The 22,192-nt window shown below is 40.9% G+C and overlaps 1 protein-coding gene across 8 annotated transcripts in view; it reads right to left on the reverse strand.

Annotated features, from left to right (window-relative positions):
- The window catches only part of ULK4 (unc-51 like kinase 4), a 710,695-nt gene that overhangs the window by 137,329 nt on the left and 551,174 nt on the right, over positions 1 to 22,192 (reverse strand). For all 8 annotated transcript variants that reach the window (XM_049862196.1, XM_049862197.1, XM_049862203.1 and 5 more), the window contains one exon: positions 20,145 to 20,330. In XM_049862196.1, the coding sequence (XP_049718153.1) occupies positions 20,145 to 20,330 (186 nt within the window). The remainder of the gene's footprint in view (positions 1 to 20,144; positions 20,331 to 22,192) is intronic.

A 22,192-nucleotide genomic window follows, 5' to 3' on the forward strand; every position in this document is an offset into this window, starting at 1 on the left:
GTTTGCTGGATAATCTCAATATACAGACTTGGAAATCCAGTAGTCCTACTCGAGCATGCCATTACTGAGGGCTTCTTCACGTCACAATAAACAGTACCACACAAGAGAATAAGGAAGAGAAAAAACAAAACCTGACATGAGAATAAACAACAGCCCTCATGATCTTGAACTTCGATGAAAGCTCCACGATGATAAGAGGTTTTACCCAACCGTTCACTGATGTATGTATCCTGAGAATCCGTAAAAGTCCCTGGCACAGAGCATGTACTCAATAAGTCATGATGAATTACTGAAGACATGGAACCCAGGGGGCAGGGGAGGAGATTCTCACTGAAACCCCATGCCCTCATGGAGACGCTGTCTACTCAGCCATGGTGATGGGAACTCCAAGATGGACACAAAGGGAAGCACCGTACTGCTACTAACTGAGAAAGGATGAAGGAAGACAGGCATTCTTGACCCTGTTGTTTGTTTTTCATTTTAGTGGCAATTCTGAGCCTGACAAGTAATTCATGAGATTTCAAATCTCTGGGAGGGAGAAAGGGAAGGTGTGTTATAGATTAAGTTGTGTCCCCCGAAAATATGTTCGGAAACCCTGGTGGCATAGTGGTTAAGAGCTACAGCTGCTAACCAAAAGGTAGGCAGTTCGAATCCATCAAGCACTCCTTGGAAACTCTATGCGGCAGTTCTACTCTGTCCTAAGCGGTCACTGTGAGTAGGAATCAACTCGACGGCAGTGGGTTTTAGTGGGTAAAATATGTGTTGTAAATTCTAACCCCTATACTGAGGAAACCCTTGTGGTGTAGTGGTTAAGTGCTACAGCTGCTAACCAAGACGTCGGCAGTTCAAATCTGCCAGGTGCTCCTTGGAAACTCTATGGGGCAGTTCTACTCTGTCCTATGGGGTCTCTATGAGTTGGAATAGACTCGACAGCAGTGGGTTTGGTTTGGGTATACTTGTGGATGGAGCCCTGGTGGCTCAGTGGTTAAGAGCTGAGCTGCTAACTGAAAGGTTGGCATTTTGAATCCACCATCTGCTCCTTGGAAACACTGTGGGACACAGTTCTACTCTGCCCTACAGGGTCCCTATGAGTCAGAATCGACTAGATGAAAATGTGTAGTTTTTTTTTTTTTTTTCCTTTTTTGATACTTGTGGATATAATCCCATTTGAGAACAGGGTTTTCTTTGTTATGTTAATGAGGCCACACAGAGTAGACTGTCTCAAGCCAATCAAGTTTGGAGATACAAAAAGAGCAAGTTAGGCACAGAAGCACAAATGGAGAATGGTTGACTCCACGTGGAAATCAACCAGGAAGAGAAGCTGAAAGACACAAGGTTTTCCCCCAGAGCAGACAGAATAGTCATACACAGAAAACCTTCCCCTAGAGCCGGCACCCTGAATTCAGACTTCTAGCCTCCCAAATTATAAGAAAATACAGTTCTGTTTGTTAAAGCCACCCACCTGCAGTATTTCTGTTAAAGCAGCATTAAGAAACTAAGAGAGAGGTAATTCAGAGCTGTTTGAGTTCCTCTTCCTGTCCTTTACCGGCAACAACAACAACAAAAAAACCAAATCCGTTGCCGTCGAGTTGATTCCAACTCATACTGACCCTATAGGACATAGCAGAACCGCCCCATAGGGCATCTTTCACATAAACTAATAAAACAAAGCACAAAAGATCCACATACTTTCCACTCTTATCTTTTTCTATTAGCATTTAGTGAACAGTAAGATTTGTTGGACCAAGGAGACCCTCCTGGCTGTCGTTACTGAAACCTGTACCAATGATTATTAAGAAAGGCCATTCAAACGGTAGAATCACAGTGATTTTGCAGTTTCTAGCCAATCTGTGAAAAGCTTTCGATGGTTTTGCCCATTTTGTAATGTTTATACTGATGATTCTGTAATGTTCCTTGGACTCAGACAGACATGGATCTGACAGCGTGCTTGCCTGTTTCCCACTTCCGTCTATGCTGTAATATTCCTGGGCTCGCGCAGACCTGGCTGTGGCAGCATACTTGTCTGTTTCCCACTTACGCCTCTTTGAACATACGCCAAACAAAACCTTTCTCTTTGCTTTACTGTAACTTTGTGATGATTCTACCCTAGCACACTTGCACTATATTCTTTCTAGGTTCCAATGATAGGTATCAGTGAATAAAATGGATAGACCCCTGGCCCTTATAGAGCCTAGTAGGTGAAGATTGAAAACAAACACACATATAAAATGTCTAGGGGATGGGACAGTAAGGACCAACAAGGAAGTTGGCACGGAGGATTGGGGCAGGGGGATGAGGTCAGAAAGAGTGGGAGGCAGAGGCAGAAGCAGATTACACAGGGCTTGCAGGCCATGGTGAGGCTGCTGAGCAAAGGAGCACCACCACCTGATCAATATTTTAAAAGGTGAACTCCTGCTGCAATGGGGAGAATGGAAGGGGCAAGGGTGGAAACAGGGAGGCCAGTGAGGAGGCTATTGAAACACTCCAGGCAAGAGATGATGCAGCAATTTAAATGTCAGTCAGCCTAACACAGAAAATTCAAAATACCTGTTAAATATCGCATAGACATTTTTCACGTCCTAATGTTTTAAAATTATGTGACAGAGGGAAACATGCATTTGGGTAATAAGACAACTAAATTTTCTGGTATAGCCAGAAAATTAGTATAATACAGGGATAAAAATAACGAGGAGGATGTTGATGATAATGACAACAGCAGTAGTTGCTATTTTTGAGCAGTTATGTGCTCGGCACGTGCTAAGTACTTTGCTTACACTCTCTCCTTTAATCCTTACAACAATCTTAAGGTAGAAATATTGTTATTTCTATTTTTTAGATAAGAAAACTAAGACTCAGTGAAGAGAGGTTACCCGCACAGAGACCAACTGTTTACGAAATGAAAGGAGGGGGATTTGAACCTAAAGCTATGCAATCTCCAAGTCCCTGCTCTTCACCATTATGCTAAGTGAGCACTTTGACTGCAAATGCAGAATGTGCACATTATAAAAGTTAAATCTTCATCTACCTCAACGTAAAGAAGACTACAAGGTAAGGCTATATCAAATAGACGTATAAACAAAGGCTTTTTAAAATAAAATTAGGACAACTGATTTCTTGGGTAAAGACATGAATCAAATTGGTTTAAAGCAAATACTCCATGTTACAAAGTGAATGGTTCATAAGCCATATGGTTAGATTTGGTGTTTACCTCAACAAAGGTTGATCTGTTCATTAGCTACACTGAAAGGCTACCCAGCTTAAATCCTCTGATCCAGAAAAGATAGGACAGTCTCACAAAGCAGGGTAACAATGGCACAATTGCCAAGGCCAGAGATGCTCTTGAAGCTAACAGCAAGCAGCATTCTGGGAATTCAGGCTCCCCTGTAGCAGGAGCCCTTGGAATCTGAGAAGGAATTCTAGTCAAATGGCTCATGGCTTCCCTATGGGTACAACTCAGTTTTTGAAATCCTCTTATGACTTACTTCAATGGAAACCCATGGAACCATAGGCTAATGTTCTTGTTAGCTCAGCAAACAAAGAAGAGCAACCACTGTGATTGTTAAGTATGAGAGAAGTGGGGTGGGGATGATCTATTCCTTATATATTACAGCATTCGAAATATAAGGTAAAAAAAAGAAAAATTACAACATCCTATAAAATATGTGGAAACCCAAGTGGTGTAGTGGTTAAATGCTACGGCTGCTAACCAAAAGGTTGGCAGTTTGAATCCACCAGGCACTCCCTGAAAAATCTATGGGGCATTCTACTCTGTCCTGTCAGGTTGCTATGAGTATGAATTGATTCGACAATGTACTTTCAAGAATAACATTATACATTTTATGTTTTGAATAGTACACAGTACGTAACAGTCATATTTATTTGGTCTAAGTAAATATCTGACAATATCCAGTTCAAAAGAGTCTACAAATGTCTAAAACACATATTCCAGAAAAATGGTTATAAGCTTGGCTGCTAACAAAAAGGTCAACATAGCAGGAACATGGTTGTTTGAATCCATCAGCCACTCCTTGGAAACACTAAAGGGCAGTTCTGCTCTGTCCATTAGGGTCGCTATGAGTTGGAACCGACTCGACAGCAGTGGGTTTTTGTTTGGGGTTTGAAGAATTGATGCATTCGAATTATGGCGTTAGCGAAGAATATTGAACATACCATGGAGTGTCAGAAGAATGAACAAATCTGTCTTGGGAGAAGTACAGCCAGAATGCTCATTAGAAATAAGGATGGCAAGACTTCTTCTCACATACTTTGGACATGTTATCAGCAGAGAGGGTCAGCAAAAAAGAGGAAGACCTTCAATGAGATGGATTGAAGAGTGGCTGCAGCAATGGGCCCATGCACAACAACTGTGATGATGGTGCAGCACTGAGCAGTGTTTCGTTCTGTTGTACACAGGGTTGCTATGAGTCAGAACCAACTCAACGGCACCTAACAACAACGTATCCATATTGCACGCTATAAGCAAATTGCCCTCATGTAGAAGATGCAAAAATATCTACACGCCACAGTTGAGTGTTCTGTTCCTTTTTCTATGCCAGGAGACTATTTAATTTTGGAGGATCACCAAGCCTGTGGTCCAAGGCCCCTGTTCATGGATCCCCAGGTGGGCATCCAGGTCGCGTGGCAATGGAACAGCCATGTTCCTGCTGTGCTGATATGCTGTTCCCATGAAGGGCTGTTGGAGCTCCTGATCCACCTTCTGCAATTCTTCACATTTCTCTCACTCTGTATTCAGAATGAATTCAAGTTGGTTTTATAAATAATTCACTTGGCTTTGTCAAGAGTTTATTCTGTTATTCAATCCCTCTACTTGGTTTAAAATTTCAAAGTCATGTTTAGTTTTATGGATGCAATAATCTCTCAAGTCTTTATGAGGATACTAATAATTTTTTTTTTTTTAAGTCTAGTTTCTTTATAGTATCTGTTTTTTCCCTGTGGTCACTGGTTTTTCTGGTTTACCTGTAGCTGCTTTTTGGCTATGAACTTTCTGCAAATGTCTAGTGATTCTTCATCGTCTGTTCATATTCACTAATGAAGATCTATATGAATGAGTACTGGTAGCCTTATGAGCTATCTCAGTAATTTTTAAAATCATGCTGCGATTTCCCTGGGGATCTCCCCTTAAGCAGCTAAGAGGTGTGGGCAGCCCTGTCCTGGGATTAGTTTGTGAGAAATGACTAAACCAAAAAAAATCAAACCTGCTGCCGTCGAGTTGATTCCAACTTAGCAACCCTATAGGACAGAGCAGAATTGCCCCAAAGAGTTTCCAAGGAGTGGCTGATGGACACGAACTACCAATCTTTTTGGCTAGCAGCCAAGCTCTTAACTACTGTGCCACCAGGGCTCCAAGAAATGACTAAAGGACACCAATTTAGGTGGAGCTAGAGAGGAACACAGGTGGAAGGTTGTGCACCCCTTTGGTGGAAGGCGGTGGCTCTGGGGGGCCAGGGCAGCACAGCCCAGAATTCGGTTACTCTTGTGTCCCACCTACAGGGCACCTTGGAGAAGATCTTGTGGTGAGTAGCTCCAAGGATGGGGCTGGGCCTATGCCTCCTCCGAGCCCCTGCTGCCCCTGAAACTGGGATTCTTCCAGAGCTTCTCAGTATGCTCGCCTCTCTGTCTGCACTGGACTATGATCTACTAAATTCTGAATACTCTTTTTGTCAAACCAATATCATTGTCTAGAAACTTCCCAAGTTAGGCATCTATTACTGACATCCTTCCCTGCTTTTGGTGAGATTACGCATTTTTATTTATGTTGATCATTTCAATGGAATTGGGGAGGCAAGTAAGGTAAATGTGAATTTTTTAACATGAGTCAAAATCTCAATTCATTTTGAAATATATGTCAACATATATATGTATACATGCATGCATGTGTATGTCATGTGCGTGTGTGTGCATGTGACAAATTCGAAAAAAATAAACCAAAATGTTAACTATGACAATTTATGGGTTGTAAGTTTAAGGATGCTTTTGTTTTCTTCCTTTTACTCTTCTATGCTTCGGCTGTTCTAATTTTTATAACAAATTCACAGACTGTAAAGTTCACCATTTTAAAGTATACCATTCAGTACTTTTTACTATATTCACAGAGTTGTGCAACCATCACCATCTCAGAACATTCTGCAGCTCCAAAAAGAAATCCCATGCTCCTTAGCAATCACTCCCCGTTTCCCTCTCTCTAGCCCCTGGCAACCGCCAATAGTCTGTCTCTGTAGATTTGTCTATTAATGTAAATGGAACCGTACAATATGTAGCCTTTTGCGACTTCTTTCACTCAGCATAATGCTTTTAAGCTTCATCCATATTGTAGCATGTATCAGTACTTCATTCCTCTGTATTACTGAATAATATTCTATTGCATGGATATATACCACACTTTATTCATCCATTCACCAGTTGATGGAAACTTGAGCTGTTTCCACCTTTTGGCTCTTGTGAACAGTGCTACCACTAACTTCATGTACAAGCTGTGTATTACTTTTACGATCAGAAAAATGCTGCTTTAAAATTACAAACGTTTTTAAAAAATAGTCTGTAAGTCAAATTTGTCACCAGTTTAGACTGGCTTTACTCCTATTACTCTAAAATATATGAGTTCACTACACCTTAAAACCTATCTAATACCTGCAGATACCTGGATAGAATCAATTAACTAGGAATAAGCAGATATTCTTGCATTAACTGGTGGTCAACTACTAAATTCAATGCTGTTTTCAACATGGTGAGGGTACACAGATATGTGTTAATTTCTATGGTATTTACAATCATTATTTCAGAATAGTGGGCCTCCCTTTAAGAGTATCATCTTTGAATATATTCCATCCTGTCACATGCCACATTCAAAAAAACAATACGTTGCGCATTGAATTAAAACTTGCCCAGGCTGTGAAAAGAGAGGGGGAAAAGAAATCTAGTTTTCTACCCACTCATGAAGTGCAACCTTTAGAAAGGGATTATTTCTCCTACATTTTCATCAGGGGCTGGCAAAGAAAAGTACATCATGTTATTACACAGCCTGGAAACGTAATGACTTCCAGGTTGCTAAGCAACACCACAATGTTAAAGGCCCCAGTATCTGTGATCTCTAGAGACACTCTCAAATTTCATTAAAACCTGCTCATAACCATTACACAAAAGGTCCATGTGGAGTTTATAAACAGGCTTAGTTTCTTGACACAATAATGAAGGAATAAAGAAAAAAACAAGCAGCATCAAAACTTTTGTGGTACTCAAAACCAAACAGCTTGGAGACCCAATTAAGGAAATCTATGATGTTACTAGGGGTGCTTCATAGCAAGAAAGTCACTGCTATCGGTTTATAGTAAATAGAAGTGTTTAGGACACTGAAAAAAATCATACTGTGTAGATCTTTGAGACTTTCTTTTTAGTAAGGATAAATAGGTCCCGTGTATAAAATCAGAATGGGGGGCAGGGATAATTTGTTATGAAAGTGTAATCATTATTTGCTTCAAGGAAGGTTATGATAGCAGCATGCTTTCAATGGAAATAGGAAAGCAATATGCCACAGGAAATAACGCTCAGAAATGCTTTCTAAACATTTCCTTTAGCAATGATGCTGGGAAAGCGAATCCCTGAAAAAGTTATGATAGACCTCAATAACAGTTTCAAGTGTATCACTAGGATGCTGGTCTAGGATGTTTGGCTCAACTGCTTAAGACAAGATGCTAATGAGACTTGATATCTCCATAGAGCACATGTGGGCTACCTACCTTTCTCCATCCACCTCATCAATGTTCTAAGAAGAAATACTGGGAGAAGATGGTGTGGTCAGTTCAGCCCTACTCATCAATCCTATGAGTCAAAATACTGAAAAAATTAATCAAAATAAATGCTTACTGACATTGATCAGGAAGATCATTTATTTTGATGCTTGATTTTAAAGGTAAATTCTTGAACAGAAGCTATGCCTATATGTGGGATCACCAGGTTTGCTAAATGGGTATTTAGAGAGGGGCAGAGAAAATAAATATTGCCTAAATATTTATTTTCTCTACTCAAACCTCCAGGAACTCTGACTGAATTGAGAAGAAAAAGCCCTCAGGTGTGACCATGCTCACTAACAAACTGATGGGTAGTTCGCGTGCAATCACACATGAACACACAAGCAAACACACACACAAGTGTCTAGCCCAGCCTGGGCACAATGCTTGCATTAGGCAGCATCTCTGTGATAAGCATTACAGTGCAAATCAGTTGCAATGGGAAAATTCAAATTCTGCAAAAGATGTGAGATTTTATGTAAGCCGTGGAGTAATGGTGGAGGAATCATACCCAAAGACTTTGAAAAGTGAAGGTCTGACAGCCAACAAGGCTGATGACTGAAGAAGAGGAAAAAAAATCTCTTCAAGGGTAAAGATAGGGCAGGTACTTCAAAAGAAAATACTCATCTGAGTAGCAACGGAAAATTTATGCAGATGTGAAATAGTTTTGCAAAAAACACCCTTATATGATGGTGCCCAGGAGGTTAAATATGAAAGATGCTGGAATGCACCACCATACATTTTTGATCATGTGAAAGAGGACATGCAAAGAGATTCTCAAGTCTTTAGTAGAGCCCCATGTGATGCAGTAAAGTGACCCTCCACAAGCCTCCTTGGCAAGATTCATGGGGGGACCCCCATGCTCAGAGTAAGAATGCTCCTCTGCTGACTCCTACAGGCAGGGGATGTGGCAACCCAGGTACTCTGGGTGGGATCACCTCTGTCCCAGCTGGAGTCAGGAGTCTCAGAGCTCTGCAGGTTCCCAGCAAGGTCCCTGCCCTCACAGCTTCACCCAGCCTGTCTTCCTGGGACCGTCAGGACCAATCTCATTATGCCCTTATCCTGGTATATATTGTTCCCTAGGCAAAGCCCAGGTCTTCCAGGTCCCCTTCTTCCCATAGGGCTCTGTACATCCTTTTTTCTGACTTTTTCTCTCACTCCTTCCTATCTCTTGAGCCCCTTCTACTTTGCTCTTTGGACCAGCCAAAAACCAAACCCGTAGCTGTTGAGTCAATTCTGACTCACAGTGACCCTACAGGACAGAGTAGAACTGCCCCCAGCTGAGGTTGGCAGCCGAGTTTTTAACCACTGCCTCACCAGGGCTCTGCTCTTTGGACAGTCACCAGCAAAATCCACACCCTCAATATCTTCCCTGGATGTTCCCTTTGCTTTCTTACCTAACAAATTTGGTTCTTCTCTCAAGACACTGCTTCCTCTGCAGGCCTCTCACATATCCCTTGAACCACTGGGCCTAGAGGTGGGGTTCCTTGATTCTCGTTGCTGTTTTCTGACCACTCTCCATTCCCTTCTCACCCCAGAGCTCTGGATCTGATGTCACACCTACTACTCTTCCTTATTGCAGTTATCTGTGGATCACTCAGATCCACGCCCTTAGCCCTGAGCTCACTGTCCTTGTCTTCGATGTCATTCTTGCTATTAAAAAAAAAAAAAAGAAAACCAAACCAATTGTCACAGAGTAGATTCTGACTCATAGCAACCCTATGGGACAGAGCAGAACTGCCCCATAGTGTTTCCAAGGAGCAGATGGTGGGTTTGAACTGCCAGCCTTTTGGTTAGCAGTCATAGCTCTTAACCACTGAGCCACCACGGCTCCACTCCTGTTACTAAAAAATAAAAAAAAAACCCAGTGCCGTCAAATCAATTCTGACTCATAGGAACCCTACAGGACACAGTAGAACTGCCTCATAGTTTCTAAGGAACGCCTGACGGATTCGAACTGCCAACCATTTGGTTAGCAGCCGTAGCACTTAACCACTACACCACCAGGGTTTCCCAAGTAATTCCTGTTATAGTGCTTGGTAATTTCAATGTCCACAGAGAGGGTCCTTCTAGCACTCCAACCAATTATCTCTTTGGCTTTCTCTGAGTGTACTCCAGGCACTCAGTCCTGTGGTTTTGCCCTAGACTCAGCCATTACCATTAATTGGAAACCCTCCAGAATCCATATTCAGGCAGCTCACACTCTGATCATCTACCATTGCTCTTCTCTCTAGTCAGACCTCTCTTACTTGGAATTCGAGACCTGTAGATTCTGCTGCCAACCTGACATGTGGATGTCTGATGGGCATCTCAAACTTAACATGTGCAAAACTGAGCTCCTGATTCTCCTGCCCCCTCAAACTTCTGACTTCTGCAATTTTAGCCTTCTCAGTTTTGGCCAAGGCCAAAACTGGCAATATCTTTGACTATTCTCTTTGTCTTATAACCCATATCCAATTTGTTGGCTAATTCTATTGGCTTTACCTTCAAAATATATCCAAAATATGACCACTTTTTACCTCCATGCCATGATCATGACTCCTCTGGACTGCAGTAGCCTCCTGCCATCATATTTCTCACCCTTTTTAATGACTATTCTCAACATACCAACCAGATCACCTCATCCCTGTGCTCCAAACCCTCCAAAGTCCCCCATCTCTCTCAGAATAAAAGCCAGTCTTCATAAGGGCTGACAAGGCCCTCATCATTTCCTCCTTCCACCATACCCCTCCTTGTCATCCCTTTCACATCTTACATGTTTCCCTTTGCTCATTTTGCTTTAGACACATTGGCTTCCTTGCAGTTCCTAGAACTTATCCCTATGGTTACTTTCCCCTTTCCTCAGGTGTTTACTCAGATGCCATCTTCTCAGTGAGGCCTTCCCTCACCACATTATCTGAAGTTGCAAAAGCCCCCATGTACTTCCTATCTTTCTTTCCTTCTATATTTTTCTTCACAGTGTTTTTACTATCTAAAATAATACACAGTATATTCATTAATCATGGTTATCATCTCTCTCCCCAGTAAACTCCGTTAGAGAAGGGGTTTTTATGTTTTGTTCACTGCTCTATCTCCAGCAGGTTTTTAGAACAAAATCTGGCACAGGTGTACCCTCAATAAATACTTGGTGAACGAGTGGTCACTCTAAGACTTTTTAAAGATTTTTTTCTGCGTATTATTACAAAATGCTACATAGTTCATCATACGAATGCCTTTATAACCTGAATGTCATCAAAAGACAAAATCAATTTATTTTAATGAACTTCTACTTCATTTTTTGAGATAAAGTCCCAATCAAACATCTTGTCACAATTTACCACAATAGTTAGGTGGTTAATTTAAGTGAATTTATATTACTCGGTTATTTTTACAGTACCATTTATTCTGGAACAGAAGTGGATGCCTGTGTTGCTGAATCACATACCTTAACTGGTCAGATATTTTTCTTAAACGAATTCAAAACACTAGCTTACAAAACATCAAGGTGTATATAGCTGTAATTTATCTAACAGCTTGAATTTAAAATGCGTTCTTTTTTAGTCTCAGATAAATACTTAAAATATCAACTGAAATATTCTTTCATCTTAAGGTTTTCCTGTGAGAATGAATAAATGTAACAGAGAACTCAACCTGGGTTCTTTGTTATATGCAACCTAATACACTGGAAAACAATCCTTTTTAAGGAAAGAAACATATTCTTATTAATTTAATGTCAATATTAGGTATTATTTCTTTCAGTAAAAGGAATCTACTTATTAAAATACAGATTATAGAAAGGAAAATGGCATTTTAAATATTATTTGAAAAACCAAAAAATTATAAAAACAGTGTATGGGTTCATAAGGAAAGGGCCACCAAAACAATTTTCATTACTGTAGGCAACCACAAGGAAGTATTTTTCAAGCATGTTCATCCTAATACTTAACATACCCTGAAAGCTTATTATTTTGAGAAAACTGTTTTGTTAAAAGCATGTCATTAAAGAAACCCCCAATTACCAAGAGAATGTGCAGCACCTGCGTCCAGTGCAGTTGACAACGGTCGGAAATGATCACGGAGAATCAGGAAAACTCCACAGTAACCTATGCTAACTGTAATTTGAACCAGATAATAATTACCTACCAATGGGAATTTTTAAGGTTTGAATAAATTAAGAAGCCCTCACAGTAAGTTTTTTTTTTTTTTCTTTTTTTAAGGTGGCTGTAGGATATAAAACTAATTACAGGGGGTTTTAACTATTTACTTACAACTTGCATTGAGTAAGCTCTCAATGAACTAATATTGTGGAAAGCAGCAGTATTCCTAACATGTCTTGGCTGTTTTTGAGGGATAGTATATCTGTTACCAATGATAGTACTTGGTCCTTTCCACATTTTAAATGTTCCCTCTGTCAGGCTTAAAAATCAACAATTTCTTTTGTTCCCAGAATGCTGTCTTGTTTTCACAGATTTTAACCTTTGCTTTAAAAAGCTGTCAATGTGGGTAACAGGGATATTCAAACAGTGCCCACATATCTCCACAAGGATTACTAATTGCAAAGGAAAACATGTACCTTCTCTACCTTCACGATGGAAGGATTTGACAGTCACCCCCTAACCAAGCAATCAAACTGAGTATCACAAGAGGCGGGGCAGACTGACATCGTAAGCTTCCTAATGTGCCACACTGTGAGAGACCATGAACAACAAGGTGCTTACCAAAACATCTACCTGCATCATGAGGAGAGAGTCACACCGTTCCAATTGTGGAACATTCTATAAGGCAACTGACTCAGGCTCTTCCAAAGTCAACTTCATGGGGGAGAAAAAAAGCAGAAAGACTCTTCTAGACTAAGAGAGACTAAGAAAACAACTGAATTCAGTGTGTGAGCCTTGATTGGATCATGGCTCAAAAAACTCAAAGCTACAAAAGTCATTTTTTAACAACTAGGGAAAATGAAATATGAAGTGGATACTGATGATATTACAAAACTGTTAATTTTCTTGGGTATTGTCTCAGGCACTCCCTCTCTCTATATATATACATATATGGAGCCCTGGTGGTGCAGTGGTTAAGAGATTTGCTGCTAAACACGAGGTCGGCAATTTGAATCCACCAGCCACCCCTTCGAAACCCTGTGGGGCAGTCGCGATGAGCTGGAGTTGACTCAACAACAACCAGTTTTGTGTGTGTGCATAGGCACATATATATATATAGAGAGAGAGACAAAGATTTATCTCAAGGAAATGGCTCACACAGTTATGAAGGCCAGCAAGTCCCATATTCATGGGTCAGGCATCAGGCAGGAGGCTTCTCCTGACTCACATGGTTGCAGGGGCTGATGAATCCACAATCAGCAGGTCAGATGACAGGCTGTTAACTCATGGGGCTGTGGAAGCTGGTGAATCCCATATTGGCAGTTTCAGATGGCAGGCTACTGGCTCACAGGGCTGCAGAAGCTGGTGAATCCCAGAACTGGCAGGTCAGAGGAAAGGCTGCTAGCTCAAGTCCCAAGAACTGGAGGTCAGATGATGACGAGCCAGATGCAGGATCCAGAGCAAGGGTGAGCTTTGCCAGAATGTCCATAAATATTGGATGTAAGTCCCCACACCCTCAAGGAAACAACCTTTGCATCAGATACTTGATAAGGCGGTTCTTGAGTAGGATGTGACTTGAGTCACATCCTTTAGTAAGGGTGTGACTCAAGGTACACCCCACACACTAACCCTGCCTCATTAACATACAGAGGCTTAGGATTTACAACACAGAAAATGGAGGATAATTAAAAACTACCACAAAATGGAAGACAATTGCACAATATAGAAATTATAGCCTAGCCAAGTTGACACACAGTGTTAAACATCACAGGTATGGTAACGGTATTGTGACTAACTGGGAGAATGCCTTTATTCTTATGAGTACATGCTGAAGTATTCAGGGGCCAAGTGTCATGATGTCCTTATTTTCACATGATTTAGAAAAAGGGAGAGAGAGATGGAGAAAAAGGGGGGTATAGAAAGAGAGAATATGGTAAAATAATATAATTCTTGGCTATACAAGTGTTCATTGTACCACTCTTTCTTTAAACTATTCTGGGGTTTTGAAACTTTTGACAATAAGAAGTTGGGTGAAAGTATTATCCATGGCAATGGGACCTTGAAAGAGAGCTAGGCTTTTAACAGAAGATAGGAAATGAATTTTGTGTGGCAGAATTTCAGGAAGGGGGCAGGGGAAGCTAATCCTGTTGAGAAAAGAATTCATAAAAGGAGGAAAATTTTGCTTCCCCAGGGCTGCAGTGATCAGACTGAGGAAGAGGAAGGGAAAGGAACCAGGCTAGCCATGAGGAGCCTGCATGTACAGAAGGGAGGAGGGAGCTGATGTATGTAGAAAACAGGGTGAATGAGAAGGTTCAACGTGAATGTTAAGGGCACTTTCTCTGTCACGTGCACATGCTCAGGTAACCTGCGGGAGAGATCCTGACAGCAACACAGCCGACTGGGTCCCCAGAGGCGCTGCCTATAAACGCTTCTATTCCATTAGCCATTTGCTTCCTGGTTTGCCTGGCTCAAAATATCTGGAATGTTTCCCCAGAGAATTAAATAAAAATTTGAGGCCAGAAAGTTCTTTTCTTTGTTGGAATAATAACACGAAATGATTCAAAGAGTTTGCAAATCCTTTAACAATCAACAGCAGACAATGTTTATCTGGGTGTAACTATAAACAGGTGTAACCACAAAACTTAAGTACATTTACTTTTTACTCGTTTGGGTACATAGTGTCTCTGTTAAAAATTTCATTGCTTTCACACCAATCCTCATCTTTTTTCTTGTAGGAAAACAAGCCATGAGCAGGTCTTACCATAAGGAAATGCAGCTAGGAGACAGAGAGACAACATGTTGCCTTTTTGTTATACTTCAAGGAATATTTCCTTACTTTTTGAACAGAAATTAGGTCTCCTCTGATTCTAAATTCTACAATTCAAATGGGTCCTACAACAGGGTGGTGGGGTAGTAAGGGGCAGAGAATGGCTATAGAATTCCTGGTTTCATTTGGTCTCTTTAAAGCTATGAAGACTCTGCACATGAGGAAACCCTGGTGGCATAGTGGTTAAGTGCTTTGGCTTGCTAATCAAAAGGTCAGCAGTTCAAATCCACCAGGCACTCCTTGGACACTCTGTGGTATGTGAAGAAATGTTACGTTTACTTATTTTTAGCCCAGAACATGTCTGTTCTCATGATGGGATGAAAAGGACCAGGGGACCTATAAAAAAAATTAGAAGGAAAAGGATGGCGAACACAGCAAGATTTTCTGAAAACCATAGAGGAAAGGATCTCTGAGGGATTTTTTTTTTTTTTTTAGTACTTTAGATGAAGATTTACAGAACAAACTAGTGTCTCATTAAACAGTTAGTATACATATTGTTTTATGACATTGGTTAACAACCCCCTGACCTGTCAACACTCTCCCCTCTCAACCTTGGGTTCCCTATTACCAGCTTGCTTTTTCCCTCATGCCTTCTAGTCCTTGCCCCTCGGCTAGTGTGTGCCTTTAGTCTCATTTTGTTTTATGGCCCTGTTCAGTCTTCAGCTGAAGGATGAACCTCAGGAAGTGACATTAGCACTGGGCTGAAATGGAGTCCAGGAGCCATACTCTCAGGGTTTCTCCAGCCTCTGTCAGGCAGGGATGGGTATTTTTAATTAATCCTTAATATTAATCATCTACAAAAAGCCACCCCAAATTGCACCCCTGCCATCAGATGAGTGGGCATGAGGGTGACAGTTAGCTAGTAACATCAGTATATTATCACCATCCTCCCATGGATAGATTCTCTGTTTTCAGAGTAGTCAACAGCATATATTTAAACAAATTTTAGGCACAGAACAAGTTTATGATAGTTCATGTGTAGTCAATATTTTGAGTATTGAGTTAAGCTGACTTTAATTAAGAGACAAGTAGCGAATCTACAGATATTACCCTGGGAAAACTCCCACTGGTATCAAGTTTAAGGGATAGATAAATTTGGAATACACTTGAGGATTTCCATCACATTTTTAAAGCTAGAGCACAAGGTGTAATTAGAAAATCTCCCAACTTCCTGGTAAATTACAACAGGTAATTAAATCCTTAGGTTTCCTAACATTCTCTGGATGTTCTAAATACAGACTATAATAAGGAAGAGCGCCCTAGGGGCAAAGCATATCCCAGTGCCATCAGCAGAAATTAAACACCCTATTTCTTCATTAGGGGAAATCATGGTCTTGAATCACAATACTGGGGCTTTAAACAGAAATTCCAAGAGTATACGGCCTTTCGTGTGATTCACTGGGGGGGATCTGCCACATTATTCCCCAAAGATAGCTCTCTAATACCAGTTTACAAGTCACTAACAGGATCCTTACCTGGTCTTGTCAACTAAGGGCCAAGTGTTTTTCAGGGTCACCCTCCCTGAACCCATTCAGGCTAGCTCAGCTTTGTGGAGAGGAGGGCACTCCTCCATCGGGGCTTAAGAAGAGACAGTCTCAACAGCTTAGGGCTCTCTTCTTTATTTAGATGTGCTCCCAAGGAGGTATACAGGTAACTAATATGTTTATAGGTAGGTCCCCCAGGGGCCTGTCTTTCCCTCCTTAGCGTCTTACGACCAGAAGCCTGTGTTTATAAAAACACACACACACACAAAACCTAAACCTGTTGCCACTTGAGTTGATTCAGACTCTTAGCGACCCTACAGGACAGAGTAGAACTACCCTACCCCACAGGGTTTCCAAGGAGTGGCTAATGGATTTGAACTGCCGACCTTTTGGTGAGCACCAGTAGCTCTCAACCACTGTGCCACCAGGGCTCCTGGTGTTTATAAGGACTTTGTAATTCAATTACTGACACCAGATAATAAAGCTATACTGGCCCTTGCTTCTCTATCAAATTTGACTCCTCTGGCCCAGTGAGATGAGTCTGAGAGGCCGGTCTCCTTCCTTATAAAAAAAAAAAAAAAAAAATTATAGTAGCAGGAAATCTTAGTTCATGTTCCCTGCATCTCTCAAGTCCCCTTCCTCTATCTGTCTGTATATCCAGTCTCATCCATTCCTCAGAAACCTCAGATACTATGGGGAGACTGAAGCATCAGACGGTGGACTAAATAAATATTTTTTAAGGTCCCTCTCAGTCTGACCTAGGTGCTTAGGAAGACCAAAAATGAATAGTTGCCAGTAATAAAGTATAGATTTTATAGACATTTCTAATTCAACTCAGTAGATACTTACTAAATACCTATTACCTGAGAAAAAGTACTACGATAAAGACTTACTTCACAGTAAAGGTAACTAGAATTCACTTGAAATACTACCGCTGCCTTTTATATCACAGACCAGAATCTTCTGAATTCCAAAAATAGTGTCTTAACTCCAAATGCTACTAAACCTCAATCTTTGATACCCTCTGGCCTTTCCCAGCCCATTTCTTGGGTCTCTTGGTCTGGGCCTTTGCTCAGGATGCCCTTCTTCCTGCTCCATGCATGGACAACCAACATTACCTTCTACGCTCAGCTCAAACAACATCTCCTTGCCACCTTCCCCCCAAGGGGGACTGTTCCTGTGGAGCTTTGCAGGCTCCTCCCCTGCAGCACAGATGGAATTCTGCTTTGTCTTAAGATGCTTGTCTCTGTATCTCTCTCTCCAGTTAAAACATAAGATACTCGAGGGCAGGGAGCAAGAAGATCGTATCTTACCATTTCAGTATCCCCAATGCAGTGCTTTGCACATAGTAACACTCTAGCACTTATTCTTTCATGAATGAAGAAATGAATATCTCGAGTGCCTTCTAGATCAAAATTCAGTCAAAAAATGAAAATTTTGGAGGGACTGAATAAAAGGTAGCTCAAGATATCTGGTGTACCATTCTCCAAAGGCTGCTATAACTAAGTACCAAAACCCGACGGCTTTAAATAATAGAGATTTTTGGTCTCACAGTTCTGGAAGCTAGTAGTCTGAATTCAAGGTAGTGGGAGAGCCATGTTCTTTCTGTTTGTTGCAGGTGAAGGTCCTTTCTTGCCTCTTTCAGCTTCTGGCAGCCACAGGCATTCCTTGGCAAGCAGATGCATCCTCACATGGCCACCTTCCCTCTGTCTCTGTTCTTTGTGCCTGTTCTCCTTTTTTATAGGACACCACTCAGATTGGATCGGAGCCCAACATAATCCGGTATGACTTCATGTTAACTAATAACACCTTTCAAAGACCCTATTTCCAAACGAGGGCAGGTTTACAGGTACCAAGGGTTAGGACTTCAACCTAAATCCTGGGGGCACACAATTCAATCCTTAATACCTAAGAAACACAAACTGCCACCTAAGGTGACTGATTAGCCTGATGACTGTGTGCTGACTCCAGATCAGTGTGGGCAACGCAGCAGTGGGGGCCAGCTGCGTGGAAGAGCATGGGTTGAGGGCAATCCAACTGGGCTGGTAACCAGCTCTGCCATTTCCTAGGCAGCAGCCTTCGAAATGTTATTTAAGTTCTTTGAGCCTAATTTTAACCAGTAAAATGGGGACAGTCACTGGACCTGACCTCTAGGATTACTGTGAAGATTAAATGGGACAAAGCACCAGAAGTCCTTATCATAGGGACTAGCGCACAGTAATGACAAACATCTGCTGACCACCTTTTAGGTGTCAGACACTGTTAACACACTGAAGATGTCAGGATGAACCTGAACAAGGGTAATGGGAAGGTGAGAACAGCAAGTGACCCAGCAGCTATGAAACAATGGCTACCACAGAGTTAAGGGTGGGGTACCACAGGACAGACAAGAGGAAGGACTAAATCAGTCTTGGGTGGGGGCTGGCATCACATTTTCTCTAGGTAAGTTGCTGCCATTTCTCTCCTAAAGGTACTAAACTCAGTCTATGCAGAACTGAGCTTCAGAACAGGCTAGCTCACAGCCCCAGCTGAGCTGACTGGGCCCCAGGATCCTAGTTGGGTGTTGCTTTGCATAACTTGAACCGGGCATTGACCAGCCCAGGGATACATCAGAAAGCTTTCTAAAGGTTTCAAAGCACTTATCACAGGTGCAAACATTACTGGCATTCTTGAAGAGTTAAATTAGAGACATCAAGGAGTTAGAGTGATTTTCTGGGGAATTCTCCAGGAGACGGAAGGGAATAGTATATTTTGACTCCTGGGTCTGACCAGGCTGTTTTTCTTGTTAAATAGACAAACAGTTACACTAATTTCAACCCAGAACATTTCTGCATCTTTCTTTCTAAATATCTCACTAAAACGTCCCAGAGTTCCTTGGAGAGATGGCTGATTTCAGGGCTGGAGGAGGGGAAGGGTACAAGATGAGCCTGAAATACCACATTATGACAGAACGTGCTCAAAGAAGAAAGAAAAACAACAGGGCATTGTTAAAAAGACACAGGAGATGGCCAGAAGGGCTTCCCACTAGCCAAATCTGCAACAGTAGTGGATTATAGCCCACTGAACAAAAGAAGAATCCATGAGTCAATTTTGATAATAAACAGAAAGAAACAAAAGAAAAAAATAAACGGGGCAGGAGGGAAAATGTTTTTTTTTTAGAGTGGGATGATGACTAATAATTATAGCAAGAATGCTGGGAGTTAGAAGAATCTACATTTTACAGCCATTACAAAACAATAACTGTGCAGTGATGAAACCATGATCAAAATGAGGTTCACCAGTAAGGGGCGAACAGACATCATGAACCTCCAGATGTGGTGTACTGAAAAAGGACACAATATTGCTTTTGTGGTATTCCTCAATCTAATCATGAGGAAACATCAGACAGATCCAAACCAAGGGCAATTCTGCAAAACGTCTGGTCTATATTCTTCAAAAATGTCATGAATGGCAGAGACAGCCTTGCAGAACTATCCCAGATTAAACAGATTTGTCTACTAAATAAAGGCAATACAGATCCTGGACTGGATTCTGTTTTAGAAAAGAAAGCTAATGGTATGAGACAGTTGACAGAACTGGAATACAGACAGATTAGTAAAAGAATTGTATCAATGTTAAATATCCTGATTTTATAACTGTACTATAGTATATATTATAGTATATAAGAGAATATACTTTTTTTTAGGAGATACACACTTATGTATTAAGAGGTAAGGAGGCACAGTATCTAATTTACTTTCAATAGTTTAGGAAAAATCCATATATGTAGATAGAAAATTTTTAAACATTAACAATAGGTGACTATGAGGAAAGGTAACTGGGAGTTCTTTTACTACTCCTGTAATTTTTTCTGGAAGTTTAAAATTAAGTCAAAGGAAACCACTGCTCCCTGTCCACTTGGATATCATTGAAACTCCTAATCCATCCATCCCTGGTTTCTGTTTGGACTCACCATTCTTCTAAGAATCCTCAACAGAAGCTTCTGCTCCTTGGGGTCCTTCTTCCATGTAAGTAATTTGGCAAAGGTTTCTGCATTCTCTGGAGACAGGCTGTCTGGGTTTTCCCCTCCATATAGCTGAACCAGTATAGACAGACACTTGGATGAAACCTCAAAAATTTCGGGATCCTCATTAAGAAGCTGAAAATAAACAAACAGGGCTACTTAAGCTCCATGGAAATGGTATTAGCCTTCCTCAAGAAATACAGTAAAATTTGACTTAATGGTGGGAACATCAGTCTGAGTACAAAGTCTAGCTGAATACATTTTTTTAATGGATCTTTTTCAAATCATACACAGTAACTTAAATTAGGCTTGTTGTTGTTGTTGTTAGGTGCCCTCCAGTCGGTTCCTACTCATAGCGACCCTATGCACAACAGAATGAAACACTGCCCGGTCCTGCGCCATCCTTACAATCGCTGTTATGCTTGAGCTCATTGTTGCAGCCACTGTGTCAATCCACTTTGTTGAGGGTCTTCCTCTTTTCCGCTGACCCTGTACTCTGCCAAGCATGATGTCCTTCTCCAGGGACTGATCCCTCCTGACAACCAAACTAGGCTAGGAGGACAAAATTAGGATTAGGTCCTATGCTGCCCTTTAATACATACAAAAGAACAGCATGTAGGTAGCAGAGGACCAAAACATATGTTAAGTGCATATGAAACATAAAACCCGTTGCACCAATTCAGACTCACAGCGACCTTAAAGGACAGAGTAGAATTGCCCCACAGGGTTTCCAAGGAGCAGCTAGTGGATTCAAACTGCTAACCTTTTGGTTAGCAGCCAAGCTCTTAGCCACTGCGCCACCAGGGCTCAATATGTAACTGAGACATACATAAATATATATACATACAGGTGTGTGTGCATGTGTTCATGGGTATTAAAAAAAGTTCCATTTTTCAGAGGCATATCCCTTATTTTAGTTTAGTTGTGAGATATATATGGACATTTACTATTTCAACATTTTTTACATGTACAATTAAGTGACAGTAACATTCACCATGTTGTCAAACCTTGTGTTATTAACTTGTTTAGGAAGAATCCACTTCCTAGAGGACATCAAGGAACACTTTGGTCCTGTCTGTGTACAAATCACCATTGACTAAACAGGTGGAAGAGCAAGCATTGTTCTTACTTGTATTAGAAGGCTACAACATGAAATAGTAATCATACTATATGCATTTTTCGACCTGTTATTTTTTTAAGTTTTATGTTATTTGTAACAGTTTTATTGAGATACAATTCAGATACCATTCAACTCACCCATTTAAAGTGCAAACGTTGGTTTTTAGTATATTCACAGCTGTGTAACTGCACAATTTAAGAACATTTTCATCACCCTGAAAAGAAAACTCCATCCCCTAGGCAACCAATAATCTACCTTGTCTCTGTGGATTTGCCTATTCCAGACATTTCAGATATATGAACTCATACAATATGTAGTTCTTCGCGACCAGCTTCTTTCTCTTAGTATAAGGTTCTGAAGGTTCATCCATGTTGTAGTATGTATCAGTTCTTCATTTCTTTTTATTGACAAATAACATTCCATTGTATGGTTATACCAAATTTTGTTTATCCATTCATTAGTTGGGTAAGTTGTTTATACTTTTTTGCTATGAACATCTATGTGAAAGTTTTTGTATGACACATGGACAACATACCTAGGAATGGAATTGCTGGGTCATATGGCAACTCTATGTTTAATCTTTTGAGGAACTGCCAGGCTATTTTCCAAAGTGATCGTTTGCACCACCAATGCATGAGGGTTCCAGTTTCTCCACATCCTCATCAACACTTGTTATTATCTTTTTGACTATAGCCATTCCTACTGGGTGTGCAATGGTATCTCACTGTGGTTTTGATTTGCATTTCCCTGAAGGCTAATGATGTTGAGCATCTTTTCATGAGCTTATTGGCCATACGTATCTTCTATTTAAGTTCTTTGCCTATTTTTCAAATGTACTATTTTTCTTTTTATGATTGAGTTATAAGAATTTGTTATA

This window comes from Elephas maximus, chromosome 20 (genome assembly GCF_024166365.1).
Source record: "Elephas maximus indicus isolate mEleMax1 chromosome 20, mEleMax1 primary haplotype, whole genome shotgun sequence".
Classification (NCBI taxonomy): domain Eukaryota; kingdom Metazoa; phylum Chordata; class Mammalia; order Proboscidea; family Elephantidae; genus Elephas; species Elephas maximus.